At 40.4% G+C, this 20,498-nt stretch overlaps 1 protein-coding gene across 8 annotated transcripts in view; it reads right to left on the reverse strand.

The window, feature by feature from the left end:
• Positions 1-20,498, reverse strand: part of HERC2 (HECT and RLD domain containing E3 ubiquitin protein ligase 2) — a 243,534-nt gene that overhangs the window by 177,371 nt on the left and 45,665 nt on the right. For all 8 annotated transcript variants that reach the window (XM_004004470.5, XM_012129843.4, XM_060409588.1 and 5 more), the window contains 11 exons: positions 18,775-18,875; positions 18,140-18,296; positions 16,544-16,654; positions 15,831-16,002; positions 14,041-14,214; positions 12,237-12,425; positions 11,541-11,692; positions 9,405-9,562; positions 9,201-9,314; positions 7,327-7,578; positions 2,575-2,768 (listed from right to left, as the gene is read on the reverse strand). In XM_004004470.5, coding sequence (XP_004004519.1) covers positions 2,575-2,768; positions 7,327-7,578; positions 9,201-9,314; positions 9,405-9,562; positions 11,541-11,692; positions 12,237-12,425; positions 14,041-14,214; positions 15,831-16,002; positions 16,544-16,654; positions 18,140-18,296; positions 18,775-18,875 — 1,774 coding nt within the window. The remainder of the gene's footprint in view (positions 1-2,574; positions 2,769-7,326; positions 7,579-9,200; positions 9,315-9,404; positions 9,563-11,540; positions 11,693-12,236; positions 12,426-14,040; positions 14,215-15,830; positions 16,003-16,543; positions 16,655-18,139; positions 18,297-18,774; positions 18,876-20,498) is intronic.

The raw sequence follows: 20,498 nt of genomic DNA on the forward strand, positions 1-20,498 counted from the left end.
TTAAAACTATGAAACTATTACAAGACTGGAAAATCTACATGAGCATGTATTTCTTGGATATATATATGACACTGAGAGCACTGAAAATAGAAGCAAAATCAAAACTTTTGTGCATCAAAGAACACTATCAACAGAATAAAAAGAAAACCACAGAATGGCAGAAAAACAGTTGTAAATCATCTTCCTGATAAGGGATTAATAACCACAATATTAAAGAAATCTAATTCAAATATGGGCAAAGAACTTGAATACATTTCTCCAAAAAAAATATACAAATGGTCAACAAGCACTGACCATTGCACTAGGTAAGTGCAAATCAAAACCACAGTGTGATACCACTTCATACTCACTGTGATGTGGCCTTCAAACAAAAAAAGAAACAAAGAAAACAACCAGTTGACAAGCATGTGGAAAACATGAAACCCTTGTGCATAACTAGGGGGAGTGTAAAAATCAGGCAGCTGTTGTGGAAAAACAGTAAGGTAGTGTCTCAAAAATTCGAACATAGTTACCATAATGATCCAGCAATTCCAGTCCTAGATATATACTGAAAAAAACTGAAAAGCAGGGACTCACACAGAAATTTCTATACTAATACCTGTTTGTTTTGTTTTGGTTTTTTTTTGGTCACCACAGGCGGGATCTTAGTTCCCCGTCCAGGGATCAAACCCACACCCACTTCAGCAGAAGGCCCTATAGCTACATTATTCACAATAGCCAGAGACAAACCACCCATGTGTTCACTGAAGGAGGAATGGATAAACAAAATGTGGAAGATACACACACATGAATGTTATCAAACCTTTAGAGTATAAAATTCTGATACATGCTATAACATACATCATTGCTGAACACATCATAATCAAATATGAAATAACCCAGACATAAATGATCAAATATTATGTAATTCTACATATATGAGATACCTCAAACAGGCAAATTCAGAAAGTAAATTTCCAGATCACCAGGGGAGAAGAAATGGAGTTATTGTTTAATGGGTACAGAGTTTCTGTATGAGATGATGAAAAAGTTCTGAAGATGAATAGTAGTGATGGTAACACAACATTGTAGATATACTTAATGCCACTGTATGGTTTACCATAAGTTTTTAATGATCAAAAGCACTAATATAAAAAAAAGCCAATAGAACCAAAAAGAGAAATTAACAAATCCACAATTATTCTTAGAGATACCCAGAATAATTTGTCCTCATTGACAGAACAAGCAAACAAAATCAGCAAGGATCTAGAAAAACTGAGTAATACTACCTATGAACTAGATCTGACTGACATTTATAGAACACTCCACCAACAATGGTGAAACACGCCAACAGCAAAATAGACACTGTTTTTAAGCACATATGCAGACCATTCACAAAGAGAACACATTCTAAGATAAAAAAACAAATCAAGAACTGAAATCATACAGAGTTTCTTCTCTAACCACAATGGTTAACTAAGAAATCAGTAACAAAGATAAAGAATGATCTCCAAAAATTTTGAAACTAAACAACACACTTAATCCATAGGGCAAAGAGAAATTCTCAAAAGAAATTAGAGCTGAACAAAAATGAAAATATATCAAGATTTGTAGACCCAACTAAAGCACTACTTAAGAGGAAAAATTATAGTATCAAGTGCTTACATACTACAAAAGAACAAATGTCTAAAAATCAACAACCTAAGCTTTCTCCTAAACAAACTAGGAAAACAGTAAAGCGACACCAAAGCAAACTGAAAGGGGAAAAGGGACAAGAGGAGAAACCGATGAAACTGAAAGCAAAAGAACAAGGGGAAATTAATGAAACTAAGGCTAGCTCTTTGAAAAGATTAACAAAATGGGTAAACCCATAATAAAACTGGCAAAGAGAAAAGGCACAAATTACTCATGTCAGGACTGAACGAAGATATCACTGCAGACCCAAAAACGTCAAAAGGTCAGTAAGAAAACGCTAGTAAAGAAAATGCTACACATAGAAACTGGGTAACTTAGAATGGAGCAATACCTGGAGTATCACAAACCAGCAACACTTACCAAAGAGGAAATAATCTGAACAATTCCAGATTAAAAAATTAAATCTGTGGTTAAAAATCTTTGGAGAAAGAAATCTCTAGGGTCATATAAATTCATAGGAAAATATTAAAAAAGAAATTACACTAATTCTACCCAACCCATTCCAGAAAACAGAACTGGACAGACCACTTGCCAATACTATGTATGAGGCCAGTTTTACCCTGATAAAAAGGCAAGAAAGTGTTTTTTAAGAAAGCCACAAACTAGTATCTCTGAAGAGCACTGACAGGGAAACTCTCAACAGGGTATTAGCAAATCAAATCCAACAATATAAAAAAAGACCAAGTGGAGATCTCAAAAACACAAGGTTCCTCCAGTATTAGAAAATCAATGCATTCCACTATATAAACAGACTTAAGAAGGAAAACATGATCACATCATTTGAGAAGAAAAAGCATTTGACAAAGGACTACACATACAAGTCAAGTATGTTCTACATACTAGCAAACAAATGACAGGAAATTAAAAATTCTACAAAATACCAAGCTATCTACTTTGTACCTGGGCAGGTCCACAGGCAATCCCGACTATATGCTTGGTATCCAGTCCAGGCAGCGCAGAGGGTTCCGGCTTGGTCACACGCAAGGTGTCAAAGTGCTGACACTGGTCATTGCTTCCCCAGCTGTGGACCTCACTGTCCTCAGTCAGGGCCAGGCAGTGGGTGGACCCTGCAGCCACATCAATCACCTTCTTCCCTGGGGGGAAAGGAGGATGCAGATATAGCTTTATGTCTATGACTTATGTTGCAATAAGGGTATTTACTCTAGGACACTCAGGTCAGAAGGCATTTAATGTAACTGCTTTAATATTATTCACAATTCATCTGCTTTACGTACATTATTAAAACCTCTGCTGTGTTTTACTAGCTACAGTCTATTATGATCTACAGCCTACAAATAAAACTGTGAAATAAAAAGGATCTGTTCATTTTCCTCATTCTTATTCAGAAAAAGACACCTGTACTTTGAATTAACTAGAGATCATATTTTCTTATCCCAATGTATAACCATGCAAAGTGTACTCCTCTTTAAAAAGACTATGTTTTTGAAGAGTTATAGGTTCACAGTGAAACTGAGAAGGCACATATCTGCGATATACTCCTGATCCCAATGGACACCAAGCCTCTCTCCATTATTAATTAGTCATTTTTTTACGCTCAGACATCCAGTTCTTCTGACACCATTTGTTGAAATGACAATCTCTGCTCCACTGTATTGCCTTTACTCCTCTGCTAAGGATCGGTTAACTATATCTATGTAGATCTATTTCTAAGCTCTCTCTTCTTTTCTCCTTTTCTCATGATCATACTTTGTGTTTAGTCACTTAGTCATGTCCAACTCTTTGCAACCCTTTGGACTTTAACCTGCCAGGCTCCTCTGTCATGGGATTTTTCACACAAGAATGCTGGACTGGGTTGCCAATTCCTCCTCCAGCGGATCCTTCCAACCCAGGGATCAAACATGCATCTCCTGGCTCTTCTGCACTGCAGGTAGACTCTACCCGCTGAGCCATCAGGAAAGCCCATAAAGATCATATGTTAGCCAATACCAAACTGTTCTGATCACTGCAGCTTTATAGTTAAGTCTTGAAGTTGGACAGTATCAGTCTTACAACTTGCTCTTCTCCTTTAATATTGTGTTGGCTATTTTGCCTCTCGATATAAACTTTAGACTCGGTTTGTTGATATTCAGAAAATAACTTTCTGGGATTTTGATTGGAATTGTATTAAATCTATAAATCAAGCTGGAAAGAACTGACATCTTAACAATATTCAGTGCTCCTATCAATGAACTTAGAATATCTTTCCATTTAGTTCTTTGATTTCATTCATCAGTTTTCCTTATACAGATCTCATATATATATTTAGATTTATACTTATGTATTTCATTCTTAGGTTGCTACTGCAAATGACATTGTACAGTTAATTTCAAATTCTACTTGTTAGTTGCCAGTATGTAAGAAAGAAATTAACTTTGGCATATTAACCTTGTATGTCACAACCTTGTTAGTTCCAGGAGGGTTTTTCAGTCAATTCTTTCAAATTTTCAACATAAACAATCAAGTTGTCTGTGAACAAAGCTTTATTTATTCCTTCTCAACCTGTATAGCTTTTGTTTCCTTTTCTTGTTTTATTGCATTAAACTTCCAGTAATAATTTGGACAGAAAATGATGAAATGAACATCCTTTCTCCATGACAACGCCCAACCAGATGTCACACAACCAATGCATCACAAGTTGAACAAATTGGGCTATGAAGTTTTGCCTCACCTGCCATATTCATCTGACCTCTTGCCAACCAACTGCCACTTCTTCAAGCATTCCAGCAACTTTTAGAAGGGAAAACAATTCCTCAACCAGCAGGAGGCAGAAAATGCTTTCCAAGAGTTTGTTGAATCTCAAAGCATAGATTTTTAAGCTACAGGAATAAACAAACTTATTTCTCATTAACGAAAATGTGATTACTATGGTTCCTATTTTGATTAATAAAAATGTGTTTGAGCCTAGTTATAATGATTTAAAATTCATGGTTGGAAACCACAATTACGACTGCATGAATCTAATAGTCTATCATGTTGAGGAAGTTTCCTCTATTCCTAATTTACTAAGTTTTTTTTTTTTAAATCATGAATGGGTATTGAAATTTTGTCAAAAGCTTTTTTTGCACTTATTGATAGGATCATGTGATTTTTTTTTCTTTCATCTGTCAACTTGATGGGTTAACTGATTTTTTAACACTGAACCAGCCTTTCATATGTGTGTTGAATTCATATATATATTTATTATTATATATATTTTTTCTTTATATGTCACCCATCAATGGACACTACAGTTAGATCCATGTCTTAGGTATTGTGAATAATGCTGCAATAAACATGGGGATGCAGATTTTTTTTTGACTTAGTGTCTCTGATATCCAGAAGCAAAACTGCTGGCAGTTCTATTTTTATTTTTTGAGGAACCTCCATACTGTTTTCCACAGTGGCTCCACCAGTTTACAGTCCCACCAACAGTGCACAAAGCTTCCCTTATCTCTACATCCTTGCCAGCTCCTGTTATTTCTTGTCTTTTGATAACAGACATTCTAAGAGGTAAGAGGTGTATCTCAATGTTTTGAAATGTATTTCATTGATGATTAGTGATGTTGAACATCTTTTCACATACCTACTAGACAAATTATGTTTTCTTTGGAAAAATGACTATTCAGATCATTTTTTTTGCTCTTGAGTTATATGAGATTTACATACTTTGAATATTAACTCCTTATCAAATATATGACTTACAAATAATTTCCAGCCATTTCATAGTTTGCCATTTCATTTCTTTGATGGTTTCCTTTGCTAGACAGAAAGATTTTAGATCTCTCTTCTTATATATTTGAAGCTATAAATTTCTACCTAAGCTTTCACTGTATGCCACAAACTTTTAAAAGTTGTATTTTCATTTAGTTTAAAATATTTTAAAATTTCTCTTGAGATGTCTTCACTGACCTATGTTTTATCTGGAAGTAAACTATTTTATCTCTATGTATCTGGGCATTTTCCAGCTAACTTTCTGTTATTGATTTCTGGTTAGTTCCACTGTAGTCTGAGAGGAGACACTGATTTCTCTTCTTTTAAATTGTTAAGGTGTGTTTTATGGCCTGTTCTATCTTGGTGAAGGTCAAAGTACACTGTTTATTTAGAAAGTTTTCTAAAATAAAATCTATCTTTTATTTTTCTCCAAAGTTAAATTATATAAATATAAAATATATTTTTCAATTTTATAGTGTTAGCCAAGTATTATAATTTTGCCTATTAGTATATTTAACATGACATGAGGTCATGCTTTTAGACATATCAACATTAAAAAAAATTCAGCAGTATGGAGAGGGAGGTGGGAGGGGGGTTCAGGATTGGGAACACATGTACACCCGTAGTGAATTCATGCTGATGTATGGCAAAACCAATATAATATTGCCAAATAAATAAATAATAATAAAAATAAATTCAGCTGAAAAAATTCTACTACAGTAAGAAAAACAATTCTAAGAGCCTCTCCTAAGACCAAATGACTGTATCAATAATCACCTAAATACTCTCATAGTAAGCTATCCCTGTATCAACTAATGGGGCTGAGGAACTTGATTTCATCTAGTAAATGAAGGGAATATAAACACAAAAGCAAATAAAATTCAAATACCGCTCCTTAGTAAACAACCAACCTTATTAACTCTCGAACTTACCTCAGAAACTTAGTAAATAATAAACACCATATGAACACACAAAACTTCTAATCACCAAAGTATTAACACGCTTCAAAATAAAAATGATGGGGAAATGAACTGGCAAGTCCCACTTAAAATTCTCACTTCTAAACTCAAAGCAAAAACATAAAGATGAATCCAGGTAAGTAACCCAACAAACGGTATCCCCTGTGCCAAATGCAGCACAAGGCCTGTTTCTGTCAATCAAGGTGTACTGGAACACAGGTCCATTGTTTTCTTATTGTCTATGACTGCTTTAAGGCTACAATAGCAAGGCTGAGTAGTTAGGAGAGACGGCATAAGGTCCTCAAACCTAAAATCATACAGAGAGCCTGGTCAAAAAAAACAGCCTGCCCACTTCATGTAGTATAGCAACAGAGCACTACAGGTCCCACTTGATACACTTATCACCACCCTCTCCCATACTTCAGAAGGTATTTGCAAAGCACAACTACACGCCTTGGCTTTCATTCCTCCTGTCTACTGAGAATGCATACTGGACACCTTGAAACCAAAAAAAGAGGATTCATCCATCAAGGATCAGTACAAACAAGGCTACTCCAGGCTGACCGAATCCTATCTCCCTTTGTGCTACATACGTATCCATAGTCTTAGCAAGATCTACAGTATAACTACAGATGACCTCACCAAACAGAAGCTAATCTCACTGAGGCCAATTTAATGAGTAATGAAATGAGTACTTGCCCTGCCCCGCCCCCTACACACACAAAAAAACCTCTCCAATAAAATAGAAAAAAACAACAAAAAACAACTCTCCAATATTGGTAAAATTTAAAGTTTCAAATTTGCTGAGAATAATTCTAGGTCACTTTTTAATATAAACAAACCACGTTCCATTTAGCATCTCTACCTATTAAAATGTGGGTAAACGCTTCTAATTTTACGGGTCGTTCACGGAATGGCACGTAAAGGAAAATGCCTGCAAACTTTAGAAGCTTTCTGAAGAAAACTCCTCAAACAGTTTTACAAGCTTACACTTTGCACTCACCTTGCAGTCCTTCCAAGAGTTTAGGATAACGAACATGCTCCTCTGTTCCATGCCCAAGCCTCTGGTTGTCACCCTTTCCCCATGAGTAAACCTGGCCATCTTTCGTCAAGGCAATAGAAAATTGACTTCCACATCGGACTTTGACAACGTCCAAGTCTTGCAGCTTTTCAATCAGCTTTGGCGTTTTGCAGCCATCACTACCACCTCTGCCCAGTTTCCCATAGTCACCATCTCCCCAGGACCACACTTGACCTAAAAAGTACAAATTTTCAGAGTAAAAATAGCTGTACATCTAAATAAGCCTTTTAAATGTCTGAAAATAATCAATATAGCCAAAAACACACAAAAATCTAGCTCACTAATGCATACAGTTGACACAAATGAAACCTAGCTTCTATTTCAGGTTGTTATAGAAGCAATTAAGAAATGGAGAGACTTCCCTGGTAGTTAAGAATCTACCTTCCAATGCAGGGGACACAGTTCAATCCTGGTAGGGGAACTAAGATCCCACATACCTCAGGGGAACTAAGCCCAGGCACTGCAACTACTGAGCCCACACACCTCCACTAGAAAAGGTCTCACGCCACAATGAAGACCTGACTCAGCCAAAAAAAATTTAAAAGAAAGTTAAGAAGTAGAAAGCTGACTTTTCATTTTGTTTTGTTGTTTTCTTTTTTTTACAGCTATGTTCTTTTTTTTTTTTTTTTTAAATTTTAAAATCTTTAATTCTTACATGCGTTCCCAAACATGACCCCCCCTCCCACCTCCCTCCCCACTTCATTTTGTTTTAACTGAATGAATAGTAAAGTCCTGTGTGTGCTAGGTCGCTTCAGTCGTGTCCGGCTCTTTGCGACCCTATGGACTGTAGCCCTCCAGGCTCCTCTGTTCTTGGGATTATTCAGCAAGAACACTGAAGGTACTGAAGGGGGTTGCCATGCTCTCCTCCAGGGTATCTTCTGGACCCAGGGATTGAACCAGCGTCTCCTGCATTGGCAGGTGGGTTCTTTACCACTACTGCCACCTGGGGAAGCAATAAGCCCTAACCCTTACTAGTTTGGCTTCATGAAACAGCTTCCACTAAGTATTAAACACAGAACAAAAGCTCTACTGCCTCCACAGGACACAGTGATGGTACCCGCAGCGTACTGCACACCATCTCAGGTCTGTCTGCCAACATTCTTGTTACACAGACCACATGTCAAACATACAGCAGTATTTATTTCCAATAAAAATTTTAGTGCAATTTAATTAAATATTACATAAAGGGATAAAATAAAGTTGCTCTCTGTGGAAGAGCAAGGCTGACAGGCTCCCAACTAATGCTGACAGACAGACCCCACAATACTGAAAGACAAATACTGTTTAAAAAATATTGGGAATTCCCTGGCAGTCCAGTGGTTAGGACTCTGCACTCTCACTGCTGAGGGCCCACGTTCAATCCCTGGTCAGGGAACTAAAATCCCCACAAGCCACACAGTGCAGCCAAAAAAAAAAAAAAAAAAAAATTCAACATAAAACCTGGTAAGTATATCCACAAAAAGTGTCACATGTGTACAATCTCAGTAATGAACACAAATATAAAACTGAAATTAAAAGCAAGTATCATACTGTGAATACACAAAGACTAACAATAAGCAGGATTTACCACAGAGAATCAAAGGTGGCTCAACATTAGGAAAAACTGTCATAAAAATAAAATGCCCAACTAGGAAGGCTGGCCCTGGGCAATGGAAACTACGAGTCTCATAACATCTCTACCTCTTCCAAAGACACTGAGGGGCATATGCACTTAGAGCCTCCAAAGCTCACTCCCACTAGGGAAGTGGCCCTCCTCTTCCTGAGAGCGCTCCCAAGGCAGCACGTGCTCCACATACCATTCTCTGTCACGGCCAGGGTCTGAGCATCCCCACTTCCACATGCCACATCAATGACCTTCAGTCCTTTGAGCCCAGCGACCAGCATGGGAATGGCCTCATCTTCACTGGAGCCTTCAAACAGAGAGGACTATTGTTACTGCAAGTATCTGAGAAGGCAGCAGCCTTACGCAGCATGCCCGGGCTGGCTCAGAGCAGACATACCGTGGCCTAGCCGGCCGTAGTTGCCCCTGCCCCAGGTGTACAGCTCCCCTTCCGCCGTGATGGCCGCACTGTATGTGCTTCCACACGCAATGTGCACCACGTGCTTCCCGGCCTGCTTCCCAGAGAAGGCAGAGATCACCTTCGGCTCCTCAAGAGGCCTGTTGAGACAAAAGGAACAAACGTGAATGCACCTCTGAGCCTCTCCTACTAGCTCACTCCCAGGAATAAACTATCAGAGCACTGAGATTACTTTGCCTTTCAGGCGTCGTACAAAATAATTAAGAAATACAGAATTCAAACACTTCCATGATTTTTTGTTAAGTGGGCACCTAATGCCAAGCGTCACACCCAGCATACTGTTAAAGACACAGGTGATCAAGCCCATGGCAGCTTTGGTCACAGCGGTCTGAACGGTGGCCTATTCACAGACAGCACAAGTGCAGCAATAGGGAAGGATGAAGCTCAGAAACTGCACCAAGTGACACAGCCAGAAACAAAATACTCCAAAGTGGCAAAAACCAGCAGCCAGAGGTGGGGAGCAGGGGTTGGCTGCAGAAGGGCCCAAAGAAGCTAAGGGGAGGGGTGCTAACAGAAACACTCTGTATCTCAGTTACAGTGGCTCCCAACCTCAAGCATTTGTGAAGATCAAACTGTACATAGAAAGCTGGTGAATTGGTAAATCTCATGCACAGGGCTGAAATTTATATACATATTTGTTAAACAAACAGGGAAGAAATGATGGGCAAGGCTTACTAATCACATTGCAGTCTATATTTCACAAATGAAAAGTAGGAAGCAGCAAGGATTAACTGGGTAGAAGAGACCACTAGCTGATTCACTTTCAAAATTAGCAAATGCCCAATGCTTATAATCTAAAATATGTCTGCTATGATCACTAACACTCATTCTAGCCTCTCCAAAGACACAGCTCAATTATTTTGTGACACACTATTCTGCGAAATAAGCATAGACAGGGAGGGGCACACGGGAAGAGGAACAAACGAATTACTCCAGTACCACCTCCCCATTCAGCTCAAGTTTCAACCCCCCACCCCAAAGTTTCTCTGCAGCTTCTGCATTTGCACCATTCTACTTTCTTTCCCTCAACTCCTCAGGCAATAGACAAGTTACTCAACTAGCACTTAATCTCAACTGAGTGTTATTTAATTACAAACTATTTTATGCATGGTAATTATATCCAACATTTAAAAAGTAAAAAGACTAATGCCTCCAACCCAAACCTCAACCCTTTCAAGTCCTGTGAGCCCCAAGGCAATCCCTGCCTCCCTGTTAACCTGAGATTAACAATAATTCTAAATTCTGTACCTGTAATTCCTTTTCTTCACTATCATTTTACTAGATTTGTCTGAAACTCCTACAACACTATCAAGTTTAGGACATCAAGTCTGCTGAATGCTAACACCCAGAGTGCATTACTCTTTTTTCACAATTTGGGATCCTTCCTGGAGATGTCCACTTCTACCCAATGAGAACGCCAGTCTCCTCTCAACTCTGCTGCTGCCTACTCCCTGCTCAATGGCTCTGACAACCTTGAAATGGGCTGCATCTTCAAACTCAACCTAAAACCAATGTTTTCTCCACCAACCTCCACTCACAACAGTAACATGAAAGGGTTCCTGTGACTCTAAGACAGCCATCAGAACTCTTTATTTTCATGACTCCACATTTAGAACCACCATTCTATTTTGTTTCTGCTCTCTTACAATAGTCAAAATAACACATTAGAAAACTCTTGATTTTTGTAGCTGTGAAAATCATAGTATGGCTCAAGGAAATGAGGACGTTATCTGATAGAGATGTGCTGAGGTAAGAAATGAAGGAAGAGAGTGTGGAATTCAGTTTAGAAAACTCTGCAGTGAGGGTGCAGTATGTGTATCAACAGGAGTAGCAAAAGCCAGGGGAGAACACGAAGGCCCACTGCCATCACTGTCTATGCAGCATGCAGAGCCCCCAGTGCAACAAGGGCAGATCCATCTGGGGGGGCAGCTCTCTCCATCGCAGCCCTGCACGTCTGACCAGCTGCACAACCCTCACCACACGTATCTTTGCCACCTTATTTTGGTTACAGCAACACAAAAGCAGAGTGTATCAGGTACAGGAACAGGCTACACATACACGGTGTCTCCGTGGCCCAGACGTCCGCCGTCCCCGCAGCCCCAGGAATACACCTCTCCAGTGGCTGCCAAGGCCAGGTAGTGGTGACCGTCCGAATGGGCAGCAATTTTTACAATGTTTCTGGAGGCAAGCCCCTGGACCAACTGTGGGGCCTAAAAAAGGTAAAAACAGGAGGAAAAATTAGTAAGCAATCCAACAAGAAAACTGCATGACTTGCCTCACTCGAGTGTCCAACTTTAGTAAACCCATTCAGACTAAACCTCTCTGGTGGCTGTACAGCTGGCCTGCCCAGACCTACAGAGCAGCACCAGGCAGGTGCCTCCATGTGCCGCATGGCATGTCTAGACCTTTCTTGCACAGGGAAATGTGCAACTACAGGTAAAGAGCGCCCATCTGCCATCATCCCCACAAGTTTCTCATCTGTTACTTCCTGGTCCCAAAGTGAAATGACTTTACAGTTTATAAATGGGAATAATAGTTGACAATAGTTGACACTGTAAGGAGTTCCTGAGCTTAAGAACTAAGAAATTCTGCCCCCAAATCTTGACAATAATGATTACAATCAAGACTTTTAAATACAGTTAATAATATACAATGAGCAGATGCTTATAACAGCAATCAATCAACATAAAGAAAGACAAGATATGTAGCATACATAGCAGAGAGCCCCCTCCACCAACCCACCCCAGGACCTACAAGCGTGTCACTGTTGTAGGCTTGCGTGTATACACGGCCATTCCTCGACAAGATCAGGAAGCGCTTCTCTGCACAGGCGATCTGTGTGACCCCCAGGTTGGCAAGGCCTTCACACTGAATAGGACCGATCACATTGGCATAGTATTTCCATCCTATTAACCCCCATCCTATGACTTCTTGTAATGATCCCTGTCAAATAATGAAATAAGTAAATATTTTCTTCATATCACCAAGAAAATGTCCTTCTTAGAAAAAAATTAAGAATAATTCATGAAAGGAGTAACAAACAGATATAATAAGATAAAAATAAAGCAAATAAAGAAGGAAGCTGATTCAAAACATTAAAATAACTCAGAACACCCCATATAGCCTCCGTTAGCAGGTAAGATAAGTAACTGGACAGGTTACTTTTCCAGAGCATTTCATTTAACAGAGCACATTAAAAAGTAGCACAAGTAGATCCTAAATATATTTTCAAATGCTCAGAACATAGGTCACCACTCTGCCATAACAGGTGGGGACCCAGAGGCCTGCATGCCTAGAGACAAGCATCCCTGCTGTTAGTGGGGTTAAAGGAGTCAAGCCGCAGGACAGCAATTGGGGGATAACCAGCTCCTATGTCCTCCACACCGGGTACATCACAGCTGCACACGTGTGCACCTGCATGTACACACAGCGAAGAACAAAGATACAGGGGCAGCCATCACAATACCACCTACACAGCAAACTTCTGGCAACACGAGTGTTCACCAAGAGGAAACTGATTTTAAAAAATCATGACACATCCACACTTGGACCACTAAGCTGTTTTTTAAAATAAAGCGAGAAGCTCTTCACTTACACAGAGTATCCTGACTAGTGAAAAGACAAGCTACAGAAGGGCTATAATGTACTACCACTGAGAGAACACTGAGAGGACACATGAAGAACAGCAAACTGAGAAGCAGCAGGCGGAAAACTGGGTGAGACAAGGCAGAGAGAGGTGTCAATGCACCCTCGCATTTAGCTTTTACTTTTGAACCATGTAAATGTATTACTTATTTGGAAAACATAAATTACTGTAAAATAAAATAAATACTCTTCAAGTTGAAAGTTAGACAGAATTCCCTGGTAGTCCAGTGAATAAGACTCTACACTCTCACAGCCAGTGATCCAGATTCCATACCTGGTCTGGGAACTAAGATCCTACAAACCTCATGATGCAGTCCCCATCTTCCCCCCAAAATTAAAAGTCAGAAATATCTGCACTTTGCTGTATAGGAGAAAGTAACACATATTGCAAATCAACTACACTCCAATAAAAATTTATTTTAAGAAGTACTTATACTATCAAGAACAAAGTTTAAAAACTCTGGATTAAAATCAGGATTCTTTCTGTGACCTTAGCAAAGTTCACTCCAAACACCGCCTTATCATCCATATAATGGGACAACACTGCAACGATCGGGTATGACTGTATGAGGTTCTTGGTGAGCCTGTATCAGCAGATCCTTACACACGTAGATTAGTGTCAGACACACCACTGTGTTCCTGCTAAGGAAGACAGCACAGCATGCGGCTGTGTGAACACAGGAGACCTCTCTGGGGACATGCCTCCTGAATCTGGAGCCTGGGATGGGTCCTGAACCTCTCTGTGCATCAGTCTGCTCACAAGTGACAGCTAATGACTGACACCTTCAAGTGTACACGTTCAAAAGCTGAAAGCAAACTCCAGCCCAACCCCAGAGAAAGTGAGTCTCCACACAGGCACAGAATGAGACTCCAGGAACAAATACAGAAAGAATAAACCCTGTATCCCACTTACCTTATGAGATGTTGGAGAGCTACAGAGAGGCGGCATACACGGGGTGGCCAGGCGATCTAAGTGTGCCATGACAACAACTGCAGTCTGTCGCAAGTCTATAGCAAGCTCATTGTCTTGTGGAAGAGTAAGGTACCTCAGGAAACTCTCATTGGGGCTCAGAGGGCCAGAGAGAAGCTAAAGAAGAAAAGTAAAAAAACAGCTTCAGAAGTGGCGGGGAAAATTAAAGTAACACAAGTCGTCTTTCACCACTCTTTGTATTCTGATACCCAGAGTCAGACATGACCTATAAACCTGCCCGTCTTTGGCTGTCACGTAAGAAGTACTGCTGATGCACTGAGATCTACACACTCACTGCACACGGAGGTGCCCATACATCCACACACCCATCACCTGTGTGCCAGCTCCACACAGGTCAGGGACACCGCCCATCTTCCTCAGGTTCACCATCCCAAGGACCGTCAGAAGAATGCAGAGCTATCTACCTGGGAACAAAAGCACTGTACCTCAACTTGGCTTTGAAAACTGAGAACAATAACCATTATTTTAATCTAAAGCTTGCCCACTCATCAGAAAAGTAACAATTTTATTTGTATATTAATAATTCTAATTCTGCTAACACCAGAACAGCCTTATTATCATCAAAGACTGTAAAGTAATAGAATAACTAGGCTGCAACTTCATACCAGTACTGCTAAGTTTTTCCAGAAAAGACCTGCAAACTCACACTTGAACCTTTCAAAAGCAGCAGCAAAACCCCTTTCCCAGGGGTTTGGACCTAGGCAGGCCTGCTCTGCCACCAGCCTGTTTCCTAGGACTGAACATGGTGATGGCTGAGGTAATATTTTCTGCATGGTGCTCCACACTCAGGAAGGGCCAACAAAGTGAGTCACTATTTTCAATGCTGTTTTTCTAATATTCTTCTAAAAATGTGGATTTCAGACCTGGCTCCACGCTGTCAACGCAGCAGTTGCAGGCTAAAGGAGGTGTGTGGTCCATAAATGGCATGTGAAGGAAGACAGAGGAGGGAGAGAAGATTTGCCTAGTGCCCCTGGGAGGGTCAAAACCAATCCACAGTAACTGCTCTCAACAGACAGAGTGAGGCGTTGTTGCTCCTTCCCACTCTAGCTGAGCCTAGCCTCCCTGCCCCACTGCCCATGGCATTGCTGCAAGTACCATCAGAACACACTTGACTCTCACACTTTTTCCTGAAATAGCATCAGGATTTTTAACACATCTTTATACTTCCACTACTACCTTACTCCCACATGGAGGTGAGCATGCCTTCTTGACACCTTCTACAGCCCCATCACAGTGAAAGCACAACACAAGTGGTTGCTGGGAACACACAAGCACTAAACATACAAAGACAAAGGGCTCAATGACTCATACAGCAGAAAGAGAACCCCGTGGCCAAGAAGGCAGCCGCAGACAGGTCTCTCTAAAAGCATAAACTGATGCATGTCAATAAGCATGCTCATAACACACAGTACAGAACAACACAAAGGGCCCGGCATCTGTGAAACACAGCTGGCTCTGATCCCTCCTTAGTTGCTGCAAAGAATCCAAATGTGACCATGTCAAGTTCTGCTGCATCAACTGTGACCCAACCATGACCTCCCATACCTATCCCACACCTGGCTCACTATTGTAACTGCCAAAAACATACTCCCCTCCGAGAAGCAACTACTATCACAGATATGTGCTCTGGGCTTGTCCATAAAAGGCTCAATCCTTTAGGATGAGCAAAATGAAGACAGCTATTTAGGCACCACGCCCATGATGATACCTACATGACTATCCCCCTCGGCGCAGGGGGCGTCTTTGCTGCAGATGATACTCCGGAATCTCTGCAGCAGCGGAAGGAGTGGGGCGCTGGTGCCCTGGGCAGACCGCTCGTTGTCAGTCTCCTGTGCCCCACTGTCCCACAGGTGAAGCAGCAGCAGGACAGCAGACAGCATCTGACTGGAAGAGAGAAAATCCGTATGCTCTAGTGAAGACCGATTAATTTTTTTGGCCACAGTCTATAAAAAATAAAAACAGCTAAATAAAATTGAAGAAATACTTTAAATATGAAAGGTAACTAAAACAAGGCCATGAAAAACGAAAACAAATGTAGGCAGTAAAATCGCTAAACAATTCAAGATGACATCCATCTTCTGTGGATAAGAAACACAAAACCAGTTAGGAAGTTCAAATAGCACTTTCTACAGGGAATTTCTAGGACCTTAAATTAATGGAATAAAAATAACAATTTGAAGAAAATTAAAAGAGAGAGAGAGAGGAAAAAAAACAAACAGTTCCTAAACTACTAGAAAGTTGATCATAAAAAGGAAGTGAAGAAAACTTAAGTGCAGCCAGATCTGAAAGAAGGGTCCTGGGACATGGTTCTTTGATCACAGATCCTCACACATTTGCTGCAATCACAAATAGTTCAAGGAAATGCAACAGCTGCTTAGTATAGAGGCGGTTCCCAACTACACGTCTAGTCTGTGGTACGCCTCACCTCAGTGCACCTCTCTGCACAGCCAGTTCTAGCAAGATGGCCAGGGCCAGGTGCTGGTCCTGCAGGGGGATGCTTCCTGGCCCTTTGGTTCCAGGCGTTCCATGAACATCCCTGAAATAACAGCAGAGGATGTAGGGACAAAGTGACAACAGAGCTTAAACAGAACGTGCTTAAAATAGGCATGCTATTAATGTTAAACTAATTATATTCCCCTCCCACGAAGAAGTGTTTTTAGTATTTAGAATCAAGTTTCTGAGACTTGCTTACACAAATTTAATCAGATACTCTAAAGATACAATAACTTTTAAGACAAGATTTTATTACAAGTATTGATTCAGATACTATAAGATAATTACATTATAAGACATTCCAAGTTGCTACAGCATAAAACTACTTATATCATTATTCAAATCATGAGGAGAAAAATGTTTAGACATGTTTCTAGTTTCAGTGACATGTAAGGCTATTATAGTATCAACATTCATCAGCAAAACTGGAGAAAAATCCATTTATAAAACCATCTGAAAACCTATAAGCAAAATGTCAGTTTATTTTTATTTCTGACCAAAGAAATAATTTTAATTTTTCCTTGTTCTCCAAAAATATATAAGTCTTCTTAACCCAAGATGAGGGAGGGAGGATCTTCCAACATTACTCATGAAGTCACTCAGTCGTGTCCGACTCTTTGTGACACCATGGACTGTAGCCCACCAGGCTCCTCTATCCATGGAATTTTTCTAGGCAAGGGTACTGGAGTGGGTTGCCATTTCTTTCTTCAAGGGATCTCCCCATCCCAGGGATTGAACCCAGATCTCCCGCATTGCGAGCAGACGCTTTACCATCTGAGCCACCAGGAAATCACCCAAACCTATTTTCAGGACCTCCCAACCCTAAACTCCATGGCAATGACATCAGAAACTCTGAATAGCTAAACCCACAGCCCACTGGCATGGAGACCACAGGTGTCTTCCTTGCTACAAGGGACACAGCAGGTGAAGAGAATGAGAATAAACTCTCTTCCCCTGTCTCTGCTATTTAATTTTGTATTGAATATACACATTTTCCTTAAACTTAAAAACTATTAACAAACATGCATAGTACCTAAGACCAGAGTTCATGGCTTTCCTTAAAGAAAAATGATTTACATTCATATCTTTTCACACTGAGAAGACCCACTGTAGGTTTAAACATTTCGTTCTGAATCAGTTGTTTAGTCCCACATCGTCTATTAGGACAATACCCACCACTCAGAATGGTGGCACCTGCATTCACTGAGAGATGCATAACAGGTGCTCAAACACTTTAGGAAATACTGATATCCAAATCATAATATTTCTGAACAAAAGTAAGTAACAAAAGCATGATTCATTTTCCACTCCATTGAGTACGACAGCATACTAGGTGCAATCAGAATATTGAAAGTCAAACATTTGAAAAGCTGAGAACCAAAGATCTGGAACCACAGAGCTGAGGGTATGCAGGAAACATGCCAGGAATCAATCTGCCAAGTTTCTTATCTCTAAACAGAAGGAGAGACAAGACTCTGAAGCGGGCCAGAACCATTCACACAGTAAGATACGAAAAGGGAGAACTCACCCGGTCACGACGGACCTGAGGAACCGGGTTGCTCTTTCTACCACCTCCAGCCACACAGAGGATACCGTGCTCTCATCAAAGAGGGAGGCTTCGGGCAGTGCTCTCAGAGCATCCAGAGACTCCTGCAACAGCTCACTGCAGAGGTCTGCGTCCTCTCCTGGGCACACACACATATGGAGATGAGGCTGTCCGTCCCCCAGCAGCACACACACCGAGCACTCCCCACTCTCCCAGGTGGGTTTTCTAGTCCCAGAAGTGACAGAATGACACTGGCACATTTTGTATTTCCCACTTTCCTCTCAATTAGAAACCCGAAGAACTCAAGAGACTAAAAGTTAACAGTTGCTCCAAAGTCAATTCTTTATTTTATGACTCTTATATGGGCAACTCTACTTTCTGGTTCTCCTAGAAAATAAAGTACTCAGGCACTGCAGGGGTTTACCTGGAATGTGTGTGTGCATACACACGTTTCTAGGCCTGAAAAATCAAACAGACTATGAAGTCTCTCATTTTACCAACAAGGAAAATGAGGCATAGAGAGCACATAGACCATCCTAGGAGTATGTGTTGGCAGAAGTCAGCCAAGAATCCACATCTCCTGATGTGGCAGAACAGAGAACATGCTGGGCACATACCTGAGCGCCAGGCCCTGCGCAGAAATGCAAAGGCGAAGGAGAGAGCTGCCCTGGACCCCACTCTTGCCAGACCTTCCACGCCTTTGCCTGCAGGCCGGGAACTGCAAACAACACACATGAGGTGGGGGAGAGTGAGAACTGGTCAGTCAAGAGGCATGTGCAAATGCTAAAATAAAGCATGTAGTACAAAAGGATTTGTTCCAAAACGTGATCAGTGGGTTTCTTTAGATAGAGGATCACAAACAACTTTTAGTTTGACACTTTAAAAACTTTTACCAAATGTCCTTTGTAAAGGAAAAGCTTTCTGTTTGAGCAAAAGAAAGATATTTACAAAGAATTTTAAATGACTTGCAAAAACACAAAAATAATCCCAAGGAACTAGTATTATTAGCTGGATAAACAGTAAGTACATAAAAGGGGGGAATAACCTCATGCAATAGAGAAAAGGCAGGTGACGGGTGAGGAGCACACAGAAGACAATGCATCCAGGCCAGGAGTCTGCTTTGGCTCTCTCCCTGGTTGGGTAAATGTGACCACCGGGTCTGCAGGCCCCATACTCCTGCTCTTCTTCATCCCGCCTCCTGAGAGGTTACCCTCTCCTGAATTCAGAGCTTATTATTCTCGGGTGTCTTTTTAAGCTTTTTATTACCTACATATGTTAATGTAACAAGACATGGTTTCATTGTACATCTATTAAGAAGTCATACAAACCATAAAAATCATCCTTGAAAAAAAAAAACTAGAATACAAAAAAGTGTGTACAGTATAAACTTAATCATAAAAAGCAATTTTATTTTCAACTTTATACTATTACAGTTTTTCTACCATATATTTTATTCTCTTTCATAATCAGTTAGAAATGCTATTAAAAATGGGCAAAATATGGAATGATCTCCTCAAGACAGTATCAAGTCAAATTAGCAACAAAGAACGTGAGGACCCAACAGAGGCAGCTGGTATGCTCAAGTCGGTAAATCCTGAATAGAACACAACATGTGCCTGGGGAGCGCTGAAGAAACACAAACAAGTGCAATTAGTGGCTGCCTCCTACGAGGCAACTGGGTGCCTGGAAGACAGGAATAAGGAGAATCATACTGAATAAGAATTTAAAAGATAAAGATGCATAATAAGACATGTGGTCTTTAAAACAATACGTACACAGACAAAGTCAATTCAGATGAGGTGGGAGGAGCACCCCACATAGGGAACCCTTTAAGAAAATACATTCCAGGAGAACATGAATCTAGGGCTCTCCTGAGCCAATCATGACCTTATCCACAGAAAAGGAGCCCAGCAGTCCTAAACTGGCATGGTGTAAGAACTGCTAAATCTTCAACAAGTGGCTCTCTATTTTACAGATATTTAAGCAAACAGAAATAGAGAGAGTTTGGACACACCCCCATCTACACCGATCAACTATCCAACCCAGAGCTGGTTCTGTGAGAAAGATAAAACTCACTACTATCCAAATAGGTTGAGAAATTAGGAAATCTATAAATATTTCGGAGATAACACTATACATCTAACAAAATGGCTACAGTAAATAAGTGACAATACCAAAAGCTGACAAGGATAGAAAAAAGCAACCACTCATACTTGGCTGATGAGAATGTAAAAACTGTACAGTTATTCTGGACACAGTATGAAAATGCCTTACAAACCCAAACTTAAGACCCAGCAATTGTACTCTAAGTTATTCATTCCAGAGAAATTGAAACTTATGT

Source organism: Ovis aries, chromosome 2 (genome assembly GCF_016772045.2).
Source record: "Ovis aries strain OAR_USU_Benz2616 breed Rambouillet chromosome 2, ARS-UI_Ramb_v3.0, whole genome shotgun sequence".
NCBI classification, from domain to species: Eukaryota; Metazoa; Chordata; class Mammalia; order Artiodactyla; family Bovidae; genus Ovis; species Ovis aries.